Here is a 20544-nt window from a genome sequence, read left to right as displayed (position 1 = left end):
ACACATTATAGGGCAGTAGAAATACAGAATGAAGATAGAAACGGAAGATTTTTATAATAATTGTTTTTTGTTTTTTCCTCCAAGACAGGGTTTCTCTTATAGTCCTGGCTGTCCTAGACTTGCTTTGTAGACCAAGCTGGCTTTGAACTAACAGAGATCCACCTGCTTCTGCTCCCAAAGTGCTGGGATGACAGGTGTGCACCACAATGCTGGGCTGACTTTTTTTTTTTTTTTTTTTTTTTTTTGGATTTTTCGAGACAGGGTCTCTCTGTGTTAGCCATGGCTGTCCTGGACTCGCTTTGTAGACCAGGCTGGCCTCGAACTCACAGCGATCCACCTGCCTCTGCCTCCCGAGTGCTGGGATTAAAGGCGTGCGCCACCATGCCTGGCTCTACTGGGCTGACTTTTATAGTACTTGTGAAGTGAAAACACTTGTACTGAGAACAGCTAGTCTCTCCTCTGCCTGGTTGTGACATGCAATGTGCAATGTGGTATGCTTGGAAGTCATTCCATGGATTTATAAGTAGTGCAAACAGCACATCATACAAACTGTTCTTACAAAGGAGAACAGAAAATAGAACAAAATCAAGAATGAAGTATACGTTTATCTTCATGTCCCCTGGTAATACTTTCCTGGGTGTTTTTCAGAAGCTTTTAAATATGTAATAAAATAATAGCCGGGCGTGGTGGCACACACCAGTAATCCCAGCACTGGGAGGCAGAGGCAGGTGTATCTCTGTGAGTTCAAAGCCAGCCTGGTCTACAAAGCAAGTCCTGTGCAGCCAAGGCTACACAGAGAAACCCTGTCTCAGAAAGCAACAAAACAAAACAACCTCTCCCAACAACAACAACAAAGAGTGGGAATACTGAGGGACTAGAGCCACGGCTCAGTGCTTCAGGGCACTCCTTCCGCTCGCAGAGACCTGCGTTCAGGTGATGGCACCAGAGCTCACAACCGTCTGTACTCTGCTTTACAGGGGTCTCATGTCTCTGGCCTACAGACACCTTAACTCACACGCACATCCCTACTCACACAGTTAAGATAACAAAAATAAATCGTTTTTTTAAAAATGGGAATTGTTGAGGTCGAGGCCAGCCTGGCCTACAAAGCGAGTCCAGGACAGCCAAGGCTACAGAGAGAAACCCTGTCTCGAATAACCAAAAAACAAAAAACAAAAAACAAAAACAAAAAAGGGGGGGGAATGTTAAAAGAAAAATGATAAACGTTCACACTAATAGGTGTGAGTTATCACACCATTAATGTGTGGCTTGCCAGTATTTACCTCTTGTCCTTTACCTGGACTCAGCTGCCCTCGGGATCTTACCGTTCATTCTGCAGAGCAGTAGACATTGGATTGACCGTCGGGCTCACTGACTTGTTTCTCTCCCATATCATCATGAGTTCAGCCATTCTCTCCTCAGCGCACTGCGCGGTGAGCCGAGCCTCTGCATCCTGGTCCCAGCAGTCTTCGATTGTTTCCTTGAGTGACCTCACTGCCTATAACACAAAATACACACCAGACAGCATGCTGTTTTTAAAAACTGTATTCAGGTTTGGTTTGTTTTTCTTTTTCTTTTTTTTTTTTTTGAGACAGGGTTTCTCTGTGTAGCCTTGGCTGTCCTGGACTCCCTTTGTAGACCAGGCTGGCCTCGAACTCAGGTCGATCCACCTGCCTCTGCCTCTCGGGATTAAAGGTGTGCACCACCACGCCCGGCTTTGTTTTTTCAAATAGTTTACTTTTATGTTATTTTATGTACATTGGTGTTTTTTGTTTGTTTGTTTTTTGAGACAGGGTTTCTCTGTGTAGCCCTGGCTTTGTAAACCAGGTTAGCCTCGAACTCACAGAGATCCATCTGCCTCTGACTCCCAAGGGCTGGGACTAAAGGTGGGTGCTATCACGCCTGGCTGGGGAAAGCTAGTTTTAACTTCCTTTAGAAAATAAGCATTAGTGGGATGTAGCTCAGTTGATAAGAATACTTTCTTCACATGTATGAAGCCCTGGTTTTGATACCAAGCACCCCAAAATGGCATGGTGTTACATGCCTGTAATCCAAGCAATGGACAGATAGAGGCATGGGGTTTGTAAAAGATCAAGGGCACCCTCGGATACATAGTGAGTTCTAAGCCAGCCTGGGCTACATGAGACCCCATCTAAAAAATTATAAGGAAAATAAATCCAAGCCCCAGACCCTGGAACCAGGTGTGGTGGTGTAGGGTGGTAACCCTAGCACTCCTCAGGAGAAACAGAGGGACTGCCCTGAGTTCGAGGTCAGGTTGTATTACATAGTGAATCCCAGACAGTCAGTTACTGTTATTTCCTAAGTAACTGAGGGAGAGTCTTTCTCAAACCTAACAAACAACCCAGAAAGACATTCGGCAGGGTGGAGACAGAGGCGGGCAGATGTCTGAGTTCCTATGCCATCCTGGTTTAAACAGAGTCCAGTTAATCTAGGGCTACACAGTAACACCCTGTCTTAAAACAAAATGAAATGTTCCAGAACACATAATAAATACAAATACAAAACACATAATAGATAAAATAATCTTTACAGGGGCCGGGGAGAAGGCTCAGTGGTGAAACACTTGTGCTGAAACTGTAAGGACTGGAGTTCCCAGAACCTACAGAAGAAGCTGGAACATTCTGTGGAGTGGACATCGACATCTCAGCACTGGAGGAAGGGCGGGGCGGGAAGGAAGCTGGAACATTCTGTGGAGTGGACATCGACATCTCAGCACTGGAGGAAGGGCGGGGCGGGAAGGAAGCTGGAACATTGTGTGGAGTGGATATCGACATCTCAGCACAAGGGAGGGGGCAGAGTGAGGGGATTCCTGGGGAGGTTGGCTAGCTTGGAACCAGCGAGCTCTGGGTTCATCAAGAGGCTCGGAGTCGTAACTAACATGGAGAACAACTGAAGAAAAGGCCCCCAACATCGACTTCTGCTCCCCAACCCACACGTGCACTCACACCCTCAAGGCATTCAATACTCAGACAAGTTCTCACACACACACACACACACACACACACACAAAAGGAAGAAAAAAGGAGGGAAGGGAAGGAGGGAGGAAGGAAGATCTCTTTTGACTTGTTTCTAGATTTTTAAGCTTCAGGCTTTTCATCTGGGCTGGACAGACGGGTAACTGGACAGAGCACAAGTGTTGAGGACTGCAGATTATATGCTCAGATTGCACACAAAAGCTGGGTGGGCAAAGCAGTTTTCCTGCAATCCCAGAGAATTGGAGGCAAAGACAGGGGTTCCTGGACAAGGTGGCTAGCCAGACTAGCCAAAGCACCGATCTCCAGGTTCAAGACAGATCCTACATCAATACAGGGTAAAGAGTGATTGAAGACACGCAATGTAAATGTCAACCTCAGGCGTCCACATGAGCCTACACACGTGTAAACACACGTTCACAACCATCAGTAGCACATACACTTTGATATCTACCTTTCTTCCGCTTCAAAAGGATACTTACTATAGGCTAAGGGTGGTAGATTTAGCAATGAGAATATAGAATACCAAGTTCAATCTGCACTTTGACAAATAACATTTTAGTACATTTATATACATTACATATACATTTATCTATCTTTTCTATGTTATATTTAAGATGAGCATTTTTTTTTTTAATTTGCAAAGCCTATTTTTGTTGTTTGTTTTTTGAGACAGGGTTTCTCTGTGTAGCCTTGGCTGTCCTGGAACTTGCTCTGTAGACCAGGCTGGCCTCAAATTTAGTAATCTCCTGCCTCTGCCTTTCAAGGACTGGGACTAAACACATGTGCTACTATATCCAACTGCTCATGTTAGTGCTTATTAGAGACTTAATTAAGCTACATCTACAGCCCCAAATGTTCAGTTTCAAATAAAAATACATTTAAAATGAAAGCAAGTATAGGGTTATAATTCTGTAAATATTATTTTAGGCCGGGCGTGGTGGCGCACGGCTATAATCCCAGCACTCGGGAGGCAGAGGCAGGTGGATCGCTGTGAGTTCGAGGCCAGCCTGGTCTACAAAGCGGGTCCAGGACAGCCAAGGCTACACAGAGAAACCCTGTCTCGAAAAAACAAAAACAAAAAAATTATTTTAATGAGAATTCAAGTGTCTACAGACCCAGAGGCTGGCACTGGCTTGCCTGGGGCTGATGTTAGAATTGTAGGTTCTGGGAACTGAATCCAGGTCCCTGCAGAGCAGAGGTGCTTTTTAAAAGACTTAAATAATATTTTAAACCTGGGAGGCAGAGGCAGGTGGATGTCTGTGAGTTCGAGGCCAGCCTGGTCTACAAATCAAGTCTAGGACAGCCAAGGCTACACAGAGGGACCCTTATCTCAAAAAAGCAAGCAAGCAAACAAACAAACAAAAACAAAAAACAACAAAAAACCAAACCCAACAAATTTCAGTATTTGAGTGGTTCAACAGTACATATAAGCAGGTATTAGAGAGAACCTGTGAGTTTGCAGATGGAAAAACAAAATTTCTCAGTCTGAGGACAGAAGTCGAGAGCGAGGAAGAGGAGCAGAGACCAGCATACTTGTGAGGTGTGATCCCACACAGGAGCAATTGTACTAACTACACAGGACGGGAGTTCCACACGGGGAGGAGAAATGGCAGTGGGAATACCTGAACTCAAATTTAACAAAATAAGTGAACTCAAGAAACTTGGCCAACTCTACAGCAGGATAAACCCCATAGCTTCATGAGAAGACAACTTGAAGTGCCATATGCCAAAAATAAACAGAGATCCTGACAATGAGAAATTTAAAAAAAGACTCCAATGACACCAACAGCCATTTTTCTGTGAAAACAGGTATGGTATATTTAAAGCACTGAAAATAAAACAACTGTTAAGAAGAATTAGATATCAAATAAAATTATCTTTTAATAATGAAGAAATTAAGATAGTCCTAGATAAATCAAATCTGGGGAACTCACCGCCAGAGGATGTGCCCTATAAAGTTAAATGGGGTTCTCCACACTGACATTTAAAAAGTAATTACAGATAATTATAAGAGCCAGTAAATTGTATTTTTATAGCCCTTCTTTTTTTTAAAGAATTAATGAACCTTTAGTCATTTTAATAAATTATATACTTCCTCTCTAACTCTTGTATTGCTACTAAAATGAAGCTTTTTTTGGCTGAACCTTATCACGTTTAAATGGATTTGTTGGAAGTAAACCAAGTATTACAAATCCCTTACTTAGCAACTTCATCTAAATTAGAAGTAGAAAGTTTTCAGGTAAATCTGCGTATGTTGCATATCCCACAATGGTAGGGTTGCCAGCAGACAGTACTTCAAAGAATGGGTCTTAGTTGTTGTGGTGAAATGAAACAAATTAAGGAAGACGAAAAGAAGCTGCAACTTATTATAACAGATTCTCAGGGACTTCACAGACATTTTCGGTGGGGTCGGCAGCTCTGGGAGTCCTGGTGAAGTGCACCTCGCTTTCTCACCAGCTACTGGGGCTTAAGGAGCTGCCCAGGTTCCCTCAGCGGACTGCAGATGGAGGCCATCGTGTGCATGTGAACCTAAGTAGAAGCTCTTCAGTGGTCACATGCTTAAAGACTCCAATGTCATTTGAGACACAAGCTAGCTCTGACATTAACTTATTAACAAAGGTGACCGATAAGATAAAGTCCAATCTATCTGAAAGGAAATATACAGGTCTCTCCAGTCTCTCTCTGATAGGACAACAATGAAAACATTCTATTATACTAAGGCAATCTGTAAGTGGAAAATGAAACCATATAGTAAGCTGATTTAAATTACTAAATTTCCTCATGTTTCCTTTTTAATTATAGTTAAAAAATTAATTTGCACTAAGTATAAAGATGTAATAAATACATTCATTAGTAATCATTATTACTACCTTCCCTCTTTTGTTCTTTTAAAGACTTATTTATTTGTACAGTACTCTGCCCGCATGTGTGTCTGCACACCAGAAGAGAGCACCAGATCTCATTAGAGATGGGTGTGAGCCACCGTGTGGATGCTGGGGACTGAACTCAGGTCCTCTGAAAGAGTAGACAGTGCTCTTTACCCCTGAGCCATCTCTCCAGTTCCCCGCCCTTTTTAAAAGATTTTATTTAGTTATTATTTATACAGTATTCTGCCCCTATGTGTGCCTGCATGCCAGAAGAGGGCACCAGATCTCCACATCTAATTATAGATGGTTATGAGATACCATGTGGTTGCTGAGAATTGAACTCAGGACCTTTGTAAGAACAGACAGTGCTCTTAACCTCTGAGCCATTTCTCCAGACCCCTCCCCCTTTTTATTACTACCTTCTTAAAAAGAGATATCTGAGGAAATATCAAGCAATATAATCTCCTAAAAATATAAGTATGATTGTAGATGTTGAAATAAAAATTATAAATGTATTTACTGGGGGGAATGGCATGTGTTATGTTGGGCACATGGTGTTATCTCGTTCTACTCTGTAGATGCCAAGGACTGAAATACAGCATCAAGCTTGGTGGCAAGGGCCTTGGCCTGATACACCATCCTGCCATCCAGGAAATCAGAGAGTCCAGGACAGTCTGGACTACAAGAGAAACCCTGTATTGAAAGAACCAAAACCCAAAACCATCAAACAAACAAACAAACAAACAAACAAAAACAAAACCCAACAGTACTAGTGAGAAACTGATGAATGATCCAAAAGGTAAAGCTGAGCAAATGCTGAACAATGTAGAAAACAATGAAATCGAGATGGAGGCTGGAGGTGGAGCTCAGATGGTGGCGTACAGACACCCACGAGACCCTAGTCAGAGTGCTACCACACACGAGACCCTAGTCAGAGTGCTGACACCCACGAGACCCTAGTCAGAGTGCTGACACACACGAGACCCTAGTCAGAGTGCTACCACACGTGAGACCCTAGTCAGGGTGCTGACACCCACGAGACCCTAGTCAGAGCGCTACCACACGTGAGACCCTAGTCAGAGTGCTACCACACACGAGACCCTAGTCAGAGTGCTACCACACGTGAGACCCTAGTCAGGGTGCTGACACCCACGAGACCCTAGTCAGAGCGCTACCACACACGAGACCCTAGTCAGGGTGCTGACACCCATGAGACCCTAGTCAGAGTGCTGACACACACGAGACCCTAGTCAGAGTGCTGACACACACGAGACCCTAGTCAGAGTGCTACCACACACGAGACCCTAGTCAGAGTGCTGACACCCACGAGACCCTAGTCAGGGTGCTACCACACGTGAGACCCTAGTCAGAGTGCTGACACACACGAGACCCTAGTCAGAGTGCTACCACATGTGAGACCCTAGTCAGAGTGCTACCACACGTGAGACCCTAGTCAGAGTGCTACCACACACGAGACCCTAGTCAGGGTGCTGACACCCACGAGACCCTAGTCAGAGCGCTACCACACACGAGACCCTAGTCAGGGTGCTGACACCCACGAGACCCTAGTCAGAGTGCTGACACACACGAGACCCTAGTCAGAGTGCTGACACACACGAGACCCTAGTCAGAGTGCTACCACACACGAGACCCTAGTCAGAGTGCTGACACCCACGAGACCCTAGTCAGGGTGCTACCACACGTGAGACCCTAGTCAGAGTGCTGACACACACGAGACCCTAGTCAGAGTGCTACCACATGTGAGACCCTAGTCAGAGTGCTACCACACGTGAGACCCTAGTCAGAGTGCTGACACACGTGAGACCCTAGTCAGAGTGCTGACACACGTGAGACCCTAGTCAGAGTGCTACCACACACGAGACCCTAGTTAGAGTGCAGCGCCACACAGATTGGCACAGTGGCACACACGTCGGAGGTGAAGGCAGGAGTTCAGTTATACTTGGCTACATAGTATGGGCTCATGTAGCCCAGTTTCCCAAACAAACAAAAAGATGAAAATACAGGAAAGAAAATCACACCCGGAATGCCAGGTGGTTCACTAATATTTTAATGACAATTCAAGGACACAGACATATAAGGAAAGAAGTAATTTTAAAAGAAACACCAGAGAACTCCTGATTGAGGGAAGTTGTGCATTTTCAAACTTAAAAAAAAAAAAATCTATTCAATATCCAGGGGAAAAATGTTTGAAAAGAACCATGCTAACACACACCCAAGTGAAGTTTCAAAACTGTAAGGACAAAAATAAGTCTTAACAGCTTACAGAAAAACAAGTTTTAAAACTGGGTGTGGTGCTATACTCTTGCAATCACAATGTGGCGGTTTCAATGAGCACAGCCTTTATGGGCACATCTATTTGACTGCGTGATCCTCAGCGGGACTGTTTGGGAAGGACGAGGAGGTGTGGCTTTCATGGAGGAGGCGTGTCCCTGGGGTAGGCTCTGAGGTTTCAAAAGCCCATGCCAGGCACTGTCTCTCTCTCTCTCTCTCTCTCTGACTGCCACCTATTGATCAGCAGTAGCTTTTAGCTATTACTGCAGTGACATTCCTGCCTGCCACCCACTATGCTTCCTATCAATGATGATCACGGGCTGACACTCTGAAACTTAGGCTAGCCCCAATTTAATGTCTTAGAAGTCGCCTGGATCACGGGGCCTCTTTACACCAACAGAACAGTAACTAACATGAGAGGTAGATGGAGGAGGTGTTCAAAGTCACCCTGAGCTATGTAGGGAGTTGGAGGGCAGTCGGGGCTTAATAAGATCCTGTCTCAAAAGAAAAGGAGAGAAAAAAAAAAAGAATGAAATAGAATCAGATAAAATGATAAAAACATACCGCACTGGAGGGTCTGTGTGAGGTAGGCTGGTGGGTAAGGACACTATTCAGCCTGGCAACCTGAGCTCCGGTTCAGTCCCTGGAAGCCACTGAATGAAGGACTGTGTATGCAGAGTCCCAGCACTTGTACTGTGAGATGGGTGACGGGGACGAAACTGACTAGCAGGCCGTGGGCTGGGCACTCTGGAGTAAGCAGTGTCACAGGGAAAGAGGGACGGGCCCCAACAGGGCTGCCACAGTGTCCTCTCCCTCCCAGATGCGCTCCTAGCACACCGTCAGTGGGGCTAAGCCTGGCCACATGTGAATTCTCATCATGAAGACTGGGCTAGAGGACATACTCTCAACTTTGAAGCCATTGCTTTGCTGTTCATTGCTCATGTGTGACAGTAAGATGGAAAAACTGTAAACACGCACGGATTTGTAATGTTTACCACCTAACACATAGAGTAAAACAATCACTGAAATGGAACTTCATCAAAAGAAGATTACCTATAAGTAAGAGAAAGACATAGATTAAAAAAAAAAATGTTGCTTCTGTGTAGAACCTAGAAAGAAAGATGACAAAGAACTAGGGACTCCATGGGACGGTGTTTTGTTTTTAAAAGAATTTGCTTATTTATTTTATGTATATGAGTGTTCTGTTTTCATGCACAACAGAAGAGGGAATTAGATTCCATTACAGACGGTTGTGACCCACCAAGTGGGTACTGGGAATTCAACTCAGGACCCCTGGAAAAGCAGCAAGTGCTCTTAGCTACTGAGCCAGCTCTCCAGCCCCAGGCATGATATTTTTTTTTTTGAAATAAGTTTTCCCAAATGGCAAGAGCTTAAAGCAATGAATATAGTATGCATGGTTCCTTAAAGTCCTTAAATTTGTTCAATACTTTGTTGCATAGGAAATGTTTACATAAACACAATTCTGATGTTTTTTATTTTATTTGACTTATTTGGTCAAACATTGTCCCACCCGACCCATCTTTGACCATGTTTTACACTGAGCCCAGGCTGGCCTTGAAACATGTTCAGTGGTAGGGTACAGGCATGACTCACCACAGACAGCTGGCTTCGAGTTTTTGCTTCAAGAACATTTAGACTTATCTACTTTAAGTAAGAAGTTCTAAGCCGGATAGTGATGGCACATGCCTTTGGAGGCAGAGGCAGGCGGATCACTGTGAGTTCAAAGCCAGCCTGGTCTACAAAAAGAGTCCATGACAGCCAAGGCTACACAGAGAAACCCTATCTTGAAAAAACAAAACCCAAAAAACATCAAAAAAGAAGTTCTTATTTTCTCTTTCGTTCTTTTTTAAAGATTTATTTAGTGTATGAATGCGATGTACACCCACAGGCCAGAAGAGGGCGCCAGATCTCATTATAGATGGTTGTGAGCCACCATGTGTTGCTGGGAATTGAACTCAGGACCTTTGGAAGAGCAGCCAGTGCTCTTAACCACTGAGCCATCTCCCCAGCCCAGTTCTTGTTTTCTTACCAGGCTATTTTCTTTCCAGGCTTCTGGGAACTTGGGTCTCTGCTTTTCTCTCGACACAAGAACCTGCATATCCTCAAAAGTGGGATGATTTCCAACTTCTGTCTGAAAAGCCATCTGGTATTCTGGTACAGACTCACCTGTGTATTTATAGAAAAGAACGGCAGAATTCCTAATTATTATAGAGGATAGAGTAGCAGAGGTATTTCTAGTATAAAATAAGCATAGAGATCATATGTATTAAACCATTTCAAGAATATATACAGATTTCAAGATGTTATTGTTGATTTGATGTGTTGTGATATTTAGACATGTCAAATGTTACTGATAAAAAAGTTTTGATGCTACACAGATAAGTATTCTCTAGTGTTGGGAATCAAACTCAATACTTTGCTAAGTACATGCTAAGTACATACTAAGTACACAGTAAGTACTTGGACATGCTAAGCACATATGTTAAGACCAAGCCCTGGACATCTACCTGCCTCTGCCACCAAGACAGGGTTTCTCTGTGTAGCCCTGGCTGTCCTGGAACTCACAGAGATCCACCTGCCTCTGCGTGTGAGCCACCACGCCCAGCTGGACACTCTTTTTAAGTTAAGTTTCCCACCAATGAGCTGCATCTCAGGCTAGACAGGTATTTTAAAATGGATTTGACTGCTATTAAATTTAGGAGGGAAATATAAAGAATACTTAATGCTTAAAATTATGCCCGAACTGTAATGTCACATTAGAACATAGAGAAAATTGCAGATTTAGTATGATGACATGCAACCAAATTTAAGAGGAAAGACTGTCTCCCTCAGTCACATTCATAGGGGAGGGGAATAAGGGAAAAATGGGAGGGAGGGAGGAATGGGAGGATACAAGGGATGGGATAACAATTTAGATGTAATATGACTAAATTAACAAATTATATATTTTTAAAGATAGAGGAAAGACTGAATAATCACCATGCCTTACTAGGTTATTAGCTCTCTTCTAGTTCAGCCAGAATGTATCAAATATTACAATCTTTCCGTTTTGGTTTGCTTTTGGAGATAGGGTCTCATGTGCTCCAGGCTGGCCTCACATTCCTTAGGCAGCCAAGGGTGGCTCCTGCTGTTACCTCCTAAGGGTTTGGGTTACAGGTGTGCACTGCCACAGCAGGTTGCAGGACTGGGGACTAAACTCAGGACTTCCTGCATGCTATGTGGCACTGCACCAAATGAGCTACATCCTTAAGTTAGTCCTATATAAAAATTTTATGACAATGACCATGCCATTACTTAATTTTCCTCAGTCAGTATTTAAATCTAGAATTTTAAAGTAACACTAACTATCCTACTAGTATTTGACACCTGTGTGTCACCAATAGGTACAATTAGCTGCTTACAATGAAATACTTCTGAATTTATAAAATGAAATAAAGTGTATTAATAAACATACAGAAGATCCCTTAGAATTAATAAATAAAAATCCAATGGCCTAGAGCAGCGGCTCTCAACCTTCCTAACCCTACAACCCCATAAATATGTTGTAGTAACCTCCAGCCATGAAATTATTTTCATTGTTACTTCCTATCTGAAATTTTGCTACTGCTGTGAATAATAATGTAAATATTTTTGGAGATACAAGTTTGCCATGGGGTCATGACCCCCTGAGAACCGCTGGCCTAGAGGATTCTTGGCAAAGAACACAAGAGAGCTATAGTCTTCCTGGCTCCCCACCACTCTAAAGCACTAAAATAACAAGCTAAGTTAGAAGGGATGGCGCTCAGGCATTCTGGTTCTAATCTTGGCTTCATCTCTTCCTTGGAGAAGTCACGCAGCTCTTGTGTGTTTCAATCTTCCTGTCAGCAGGACAGTAATGTCTGCCTTGCTTGTCTCGCTGGCACAGCGATAAAGCTCTAGTGACCCAGATGAGAGAACGCCACAAAACACGACAAGCTTCTGTTTCTAACAATGAAGTTATAATGACCCAGATGAAGACCCTCCACAAAACAGACAAGCTTCTGTTTCTATCTGAATATTCAAAATAATTCTTGCCTTCTATCAGTATATATATATATATATATATATATTTGAGACAAGGTTTCTCTATATAGCCTTAGCTGTCCTGGACTCACTTTGTAGACCAGGCTGGCCTTGAACTGTCTGCCCCTGCTGGGATTAAAGGCATGTACCACGACGCCTGGCCAGCATTTTTAACAATGTATAAATATTAATTGTATATTTCTGTGATTTGTGTAGCAGAATCCATTAGTAGAATACTGAACTGCACTAAAAAACAGGTGGCATTACTGCCTATTTTTAAGATTAAAGTGAATATCAACATTGAACTCTAAGACAAAACTAAAGGATTTAAAGATATTGGTTGTACAGCGATTTGTTCCTTGAAACCTATCTCATATTGTACAATTGATGTCAATTCAAATTGCCTGTAAACTGTAGTTTACTAGCATATCTGATGTGCCTCTGACATGATATATGCACATACTCCCCACTTATTTATTAGTCCCCTCCCCACCAAATGTTAGGTTAGCATAATTAAAAATTAATAATCCTATTTGATTTACTAAGATCATTTAAATTCTAACTTCAGAAGCTACTACAAGAAATTAATGTGTGGGCTGGAGAGGTGGCTCACTGGTTAAGAGCACTGCCTGCTCTTCCACAGGACCCGGGTTCAGTTTCCAGCACCCACATGGCAGCTCGCAACTCCAAGATCTTACACCTTCACACCAATGTACATAGATTAAAGTTAAATAAAATATTAGAAAAGACAAAAAAGAGAAATTAATATGTGATTTTGTATAATACAATGACCCTAAGAACTAACAAAGAGAGGCTAAAAGGCAGCTCAGTCTGTAAGCTGCTTGCCATGCAGTTAGCTTGCTAGCATCTAGATAGAAAGCCCACCCAGGCGATATGTGCTAGCACTGGGGAGGTGGAGACGGGCAGATCGCTGGGGCTCCAGAGCCGCAGCCTAGTTTAACCAGCATGCTCCAGGCACAGTGAGAGACCCTCCTTCAAAAAACAAGGACCGCTTCTGAGGAATGACCCCTGAGGTTGGCTCTGTCCTCTCCGTGGACAGGCACACACGTACGCATACACACAAACACACACACTCCCTCTCTCCCTCCTCAAAGAAAATTCCACTAAATATTAATGGTTCTAAGTCTAGTTTTTCAATAGACAATTATTTGAGCTAACTTTACTGTGGACATAAAGTTATTAATCTCCCATGATGATGAGAGATAGCTTTTCTTATAACTTTACCGTCACTGGGTTGCTCAAGGGAAGTCCTATAATCTCACTTTCTTTTAAGCTGTTTAGAAGACACCAGATATTTGGCCCTATCATTTAACATTCCTCTTACCTCATGTGGATGGTTAAATGTCTGTCTATTTTATAGAGGCATTTTTGGTTCCCTTCCCAAATGACTTTTATTCTTTTTCTTCTCTTCTTTCTCTTGTCTTTTTTCTTTCTTCCTTCATTTAAACACTGTAGCACTTTATTCTTCCCTTATGCTAAGACACACAACTTATTTATTTTAAATATTTTTATAGAATCAACCTTCATTACATATTTTTTTCAACATTAAAACATATTTTACATTTTGAGATAAACTAAAAATATAAAAAATTTATAATTATCATATAATATTCTTTAGGTTTTAAATTTTTATTTTATGTGCTTGAGTGCTTTGCTTGCTTGTATGTACATGTACTCTGTATGTGCCGGGTATCTGCAGAGGCCAGAGGAGGGCACTAAGCCCATTTGGTGGCTTACACTTGTCAATAACTCAAGTTTCAGGTGATCTGTTCTTCTGTTCTGGCTGCCAAAGGCACCAGGTACCCCAGTGGTCCACAAACATACATACAGCCAAAACACTCATTCATAAAATAAAAATACGTAACCTTTAAAAGGTTTGAAAAGGGCTGGAGAGATGGCTTAGTTAGGAGCACTGTCTGCTCCTCCAGAGGTCCTGAGTTCAATTCCCAGCAACCACATGGTGGCTCACAAGCATCTATAATGTGATCTGATGCCCTCTTCTGGCCTGCAGGTGTATATACAGACAGAACATTCATATACATAATATATTTCTTTAAAAGACTGAAAAGTACCCTGCATACCTTGCTTGTGTTTTCTTAACACTTTTCATGTTCTCTGTCATATAGTTTATCCTCTTGATTTAACAGAAGCTCCTCTTATAACAACAACACCAAATCATTCTTAAAGCCAGCAGTGATGGCACACACCTTTAATCTCAGCACTCAGGAGGTAGACACAGGCAGATCTCTCAGTTGAGGTCTACAGTCCTGGGTTCAAGTCCCAGCAAAACATCATCTATAATGAGATGTGGTGCCCTCTTCTGGCATACAGGCCTACATGCAGGTAGAACACTGTATACATAATAAGTAAATAAATCTAAAACAAACAACCCCCCCACAAACAAACAAGCAACAAGCAAGACTCATTCCTCAGCTGTACTTCCTCGAGTCTTCTCAATTACATTTACTGTGATTTGGTGTTTGTTTTCCCCGGTGCCTCAAGCTTCCCTATCTCCCTGCTTCTGTCTCCTGGTGTTGACCCTCCATGTCTGCCCAAGTCATTAACTTCAGAGACACTGATTTTAAAAAATTCTCACCATTTTTCTTTATTTAAAAAAAAATATTTACTTATTTATTATGTATACAGTTTTCTGCCTGCATGTGTGTCTGCACACCAGAAGAGGGCACCAGACCTCATTATATATGGTTGTGAGCAACCATGTGGTTGCTGGGAATTGAACTCAGGACCTTTGGAAGAGCAGCCAGTGTGCTCTTAACCTCAGAGCCATCTCTCTAGCCACCTCCCTTCATTTTTCTAATCATTTACCTTCCTAATTAATCTGCTTACTGAAGAGAATACCTCAATACTCAGTCATAACCAAATTTCCCCTCCACTCACTGTTAGAAGGCATCTATTCAAAATGTGTCTCTGTTGGGTAAGGAACTCAAAGCCTCACGCATACTAGGAAAATCCTCTACATACTGGAGATACAGCTCAGCTTTAACTTCAACCACTTTTATCTTAATTTTAATTTTATCTTAACCATGTTTATATATATAAACATATATATGTGTGTGTGTGTACACACACACACACACACACACACACACACACACACACACACATTTGGTTGGTTGGTTTTGCTGTTGTTTTGAGACATGGGTTTCTCTGTGTGGCCCTGGGGAGATGGCTCAGTCAGTAAAGTGTTTGCCTGAGTTTGGGCCCCAAAATGCATCCCCCGCCCCCCCCCCCCCGCCCTGGCCAACTGTAACAACAATAAAAAGACGCATATAAGCCTGTACACCCAGCAATGGCAAGATGGGTGGCTTAGACACACTGACCCTGGTTGATGGTCTAGACTACTTGGTAAAATTCCAGGCAAATGAGAAATCTTGTCTCAAACAAAATCAGAAAGGACCTGAATACTAGTTTCTGGGATTTTCTCTGCCCTCCATGTACCATACAGGCGAGCACTTGTGCCCACATTTTCTGTGGTCAGGCATACATTAAAAATAATAAACCCCGGGGCTGAAGAGATGGCTTTGTGGTTAAGAACAGGTGCAGACAACCCGGGTTTGGTTCCCAGTACCTACATGGTGGCTCACAATCATCTGTAACTCCAGTTCCAGAGGACCTAATGGCTTCTGTTGACCTCCACTGGCACCAAGGATGTACAGGGTGCACTTTCATACATGAAGGCAAAATGCCCATACACATAAAATTTAAGTCACTGTGATGCTCTCAGTAAGAATGTGCCTCCCCCTCCCTCCCATTGGCTCACATATTCATGTGCTTAGTCATCCGGGAGTGGAATTCTTTGATAGGATTAGAAGGGTCAGGAGGGATGGCCTTATGGGAATGGGTGTGTTAGTGGGTGTGGCCTTTGAAGTTTCAAAAGCCCATGCCTGGGTGGGTCTCCCCATGGACATAGGATACGGGATGCAGGATGCCCGGCTCACATGCAGTTCTCAACTACTCCTCTAGCACAGTGCCTGCTGCCACATTCCCTGCCATGATCACAAACCACGCCTCTGAAACTGTAGGCAAGCACCCAATTAAATGCTTTCTTGGATCATAATTGCCTGTGTCTCTTCACAGCAATAGAGGAGTGACTAAGACAATCATGAAAATTAAAAAATAGGGGCTGGAGAGATGGCTCAGAGGTTAAGGGCACCGACTGCTCCTCCAGAGGTCCTGAGTTCAATTCCCAGCAACCACATGGTGGCTCACAACCATCTATAATGTGATCTGATGCCCTCTTCTGGACTGCAGGTGTACATGCAGCCAGAGCACTGAATATATAATAAATAAAAATAAATAAAAAATAAACAATAAATCTTTCAGTTACCTATCACTATTCCTTTTCAAAAATCTCCTTTTTCTATCATCCTTCTGATTAAACAACATTTCATTTAGGCTCCTGGCTGCTCCTCTCACTGTCCCTCAGACCTCTAGACGGCTTCTGTAGAGCTAGACTCCTTTGAATTTCTTCGTAATGCTCATCTCACCCACATCCATGGCAAGGCTCTGTGTTCTGTGATGATGTTTAATCTTGATCACCAACAGGACTGCATTAAGAAGTACTGAAGATGGGCTGGAGAGGTGGCTCAGTGCTTAAGAGCGCCACCTGCTCTTCCAGAGGTCCTGAGTTCAATTCCCAGCAACCACATGGTGGCTCATAACCATCTGTAATGTGATATGGCGCCCTCTTCTGGCTTGCAGGAGTACATGCAAGCAGAGCACTGATTACATAATAATAAATAAATCTCTAAAATAAAGAAGTACTGAAGAGGGTCAGACATTCTGGGGTGTCTGAGAGGGCATCTCCAGACATGGTTAGATCATGAGAGCTGTGCTGTAATGGACATCCCACAGATTCATGCCTTAGTGACTCATAATATGTGACACTATTGGAAGGTAGTAAAAGGTGTGAGGTGGGACCAGTCAAAGGAAGTAGGCTGTGGGAGGTTATATATACTGCCTGACTACTGCTTCCTGTTCCTCTGCCACAGTTCCTGATATGATGTTCTGCCCAAACCCAGGGCTAAGCAAGTGTGGACTGAAATCTCCGAAACTTCCTTTGTTTTTCTCAGGTATTTGTACAGTGACAGTAAACTACTGTAAGAATCTCAATGTAGCCGGGCGTGGTGGCACACGCCTGTTATCCCAGCTCTTGGGAGGTAGAGGCAGGGGGATCACTGTGAGTTTGAGGTCAGCCTGATCTACAAAGTGAGTCCAGGACAGCCAAGGCTACACAGAGAAACCCTGTCTCGAAAAACAAAACAAAACAAAAAAGAATTTCAATATAATTCTCTCATACTTATTTTTTTATTGTTGTAAAATAATACCTAATTAAAAAATCTGTTATTTTAATCATTTTTGAGTGCACAGTTTTGTGGCATTAAATACAATTCCCACTGTGTATCCACTGCCAGTATCTACCTCTTTTCATCATGCTGAGGCTCTAATCACTAAACAAAAGTTTACCTCTAAAATTTCATCTTTTATCATCCTTTTCATTTTATTCATTAGTTTTAAAAATTAGCATACAAAATAATGGGTGGCTGTTGCTTCCTCCTCCTTTGTTTTTGTCAAGACAGGGCCTCACTATGCAGCTCTGACTGTTCTGGAACTCACTTTGTAGTGAAGAGGCTGGCCTCTTAACTCACAGAGACACAGCCTCCCAAGTGCTGGGATCAAAGGTGTGAGCCACCAGGCCTGGCAGTGATGGCTGCACTGGGGCACCTCCACACGTTTATCTCACCCCCCACCCCTTGCTTCCCACCTCCTGGTCCCCTATGTTTACTTTACATGCACTCTATTACTCCTCTCCTTTTTTCTTCCTCCTCATGTTGAGATCTCTTCCTCTTATGCTCTCTTCTCTAGTTCAGAACCTACACCCACACGTGCCTCCATAAATAAAAACTAGTATTTAGAATTATGCAGATGAGAGAAAGAAAGCAGGCAATATTTGTCTGAGGTGACTTATTTTACATAACATAATCATTTCCAGATTCATCCATTTTGTTAGTACTATGATTCAGCTATAAAGCTGAATAAAATTCCATCACATGCATGAACGCGTAGTTTCTTCCTTCCTTTTTTTTTTTTTTTTCTGTAGCCCTGGCTGTCCTGGAATGCACTCTGTAGACCAGGCTGCCCTACCTCTGCCTCCTGAGTGTAGGGTGTGGCAGTGCACGCCTTTAATCCCAGCACTCGGGAGGCAGAGGCGGGTGGATCTCTGTGAGTTTGAGGCCATCTTGGTCTTCAGAGTGAGTCCAGGACAGTGAGATAACACAAAGAAACCCTGTCTCAAAAAACTAAAAAGATTATTTTTATTATTTCTAATTATATGAATAGGTGTGTGTGTGTGTGTGTGTGTGTGTGTGTGTGTGCAGGTGTCCAAACAGATCCTCCTGGATGGACCTGGAGATACAAGAAGTTGGAAGCCAGCGGAGATGGTTGCTGGGATTGAATTTGTGTCCTCTGGAAGAACGTGTTCTTAGCTCCTGAGCCTTCTCTCCAGGTCCCAGAAAACATACTTTTCAGTAGAAATTAGCTGACCTTAGTAAGCTAAATTACTATCAGCTCATTTCACCATGTATTAGAAGTATAAGCTAATTTTCTGTGTGTCTGTGTATGCCGTGTGTATGTAGGTGCCTGAGGAAGCCAGGGCCTAGCAGCAGAACTGAGGGCTGGCGGCCTACTACTGAAATGAAAGAAACTACTCAGATGAAAATCTGGGTAATTTTTTTTTTAAACAAAAACCTTTCTGATATTTCTATTCTGAATATTCAATATTCAGATGGCAATGAACTGAAAGTTCAAAGGAAAAAAATTATTGTATCCAATTGAGTTACTGAATGTAAATGAGACAGAAAACACAACAGTATCACTTGTAACAACTGATGGCTCTCAGAGCAGCAGCTCCTACCTGGGAAGAGGTCTGTGCACCTCATGAACACCTCCCAGTAGATCAGGCCGAGCGCATACATGTCAACCTGCTTCAGAGCCGACTCACAGTCCCTCAGGTTCACGGCTCCTTCCAGCACTTCCGGTGCCATATAGCGAATTGTGCCAACCTGGTAAATTAGGAGCGGTACTTTAAAGAAACAGAATGCAACACATTCCGAAGGGCAAACATCAGACCAAAAGTCGTGTGTAAAATTAACTACTGACGATACTATTTGACCCTAAGCAGGTAACTGAGACCTTTGTACACTATGCTTTAAAAATCACTCTCTTTTTAATAGTTAAACAGCATTAAATCTGCTTCAGTAAAAACTACTCACTGGATGAGAAAGAACACAGTAATTGTTCCTATGCCAACTTAAAAACCCACGAGGCTGCAGGCTGCTCCCTAGTTAACTCTTAACCCATTGCCCACCTTTGCAGTACAGTCAATAACGTGAAACAAAACCTATCAAACATGGTAAGAAATTGCAAATCAGTATGTCCATCATTTAATATTTTTAAAAACTATAAATACACATGTATATGTAGATTTATGTGTGTGAACACAGAGAAGAGGGCCAGAAAGATGCATTAACGTTGTGAGCAGAGAGTAGACTGTCTTATCTCACTCAGCCTTGGTAGCCTGACTCTTGCTTTAAAAAAAATCAGTTCCTGGCTGGGTCTGGAGCACTTGCCCAACATCTCAGCCCTCAGAGAAGAATGGTAAATTCAAGGCTAAAATGGGCTATATAAAGAAAATCTGTCTTGATGGGGCGGTGGTGGCACAGGCCTTTAATCCCAGCACTAGCAGAGGCAGGCGGATCTCTGTAAGTTCGAGGCCAGCCAAGGCTACACAGAGAAACGTCTCAAAAAACAAAACAAAAAACCAAACAACAACAAAATAAAATAAAAAAAGATAATCTGTCTCAAAAAACAAAACATAAACCAACCAAACAAAACAAATACTTACGTTCCCCTTTAAAACAAATAACAAAAAAACCAATTCCACGATACTTCTCTATAATATCTGTTCAACTGAGCTGGGATTTTCAAAATGAACTGATAAGTTTACATGGCATATCCTAATTTTCTAACTCCTAACTGTGTGTAACTGACAGTACACAAGGATAACTGTTGTGAGTATTATGGTTTGGCAGAATGCCAGCGTGACGCTTATAGACTCACCTCACTTATAGCCGCGTTATCTTCCTCCCCGGGGCGCACCAGTCTATTTCCAGTTAATCTCATGGACAGACCGAAGTCACTAATAACACATGTGCCATCATTTTTTACCAGGACGTTTCTGCTGTTTAAATCTCGATGGGAAATTGCGGGTTTATAATGATCTGTTT

At 42.7% G+C, this 20544-nt stretch overlaps 1 protein-coding gene across 1 annotated transcript in view; it reads right to left on the bottom strand.

Annotated features, from left to right (window-relative positions):
• The window catches only part of BMPR2 (bone morphogenetic protein receptor type 2), a 127405-nt gene that overhangs the window by 6786 nt on the left and 100075 nt on the right, over positions 1-20544 (bottom strand). The window contains exons 8-11 of the mRNA XM_084778672.1: positions 20378-20538; positions 19173-19320; positions 10206-10342; positions 1326-1498 (exon numbers count right to left, since the gene is read on the bottom strand). Of these exons, the coding sequence (XP_084634798.1) occupies positions 1326-1498; positions 10206-10342; positions 19173-19320; positions 20378-20538 (619 nt within the window). The remainder of the gene's footprint in view (positions 1-1325; positions 1499-10205; positions 10343-19172; positions 19321-20377; positions 20539-20544) is intronic.

The sequence above is a fragment of the Acomys minous genome (assembly GCF_964271855.1).
Source record: "Acomys minous genome assembly, chromosome: 4".
Classification (NCBI taxonomy): domain Eukaryota; kingdom Metazoa; phylum Chordata; class Mammalia; order Rodentia; family Muridae; genus Acomys; species Acomys minous.
The sequence above is the reverse complement of the archived record's forward strand: the minus strand, read 5'-3'. Positions and strand labels throughout refer to the sequence as shown.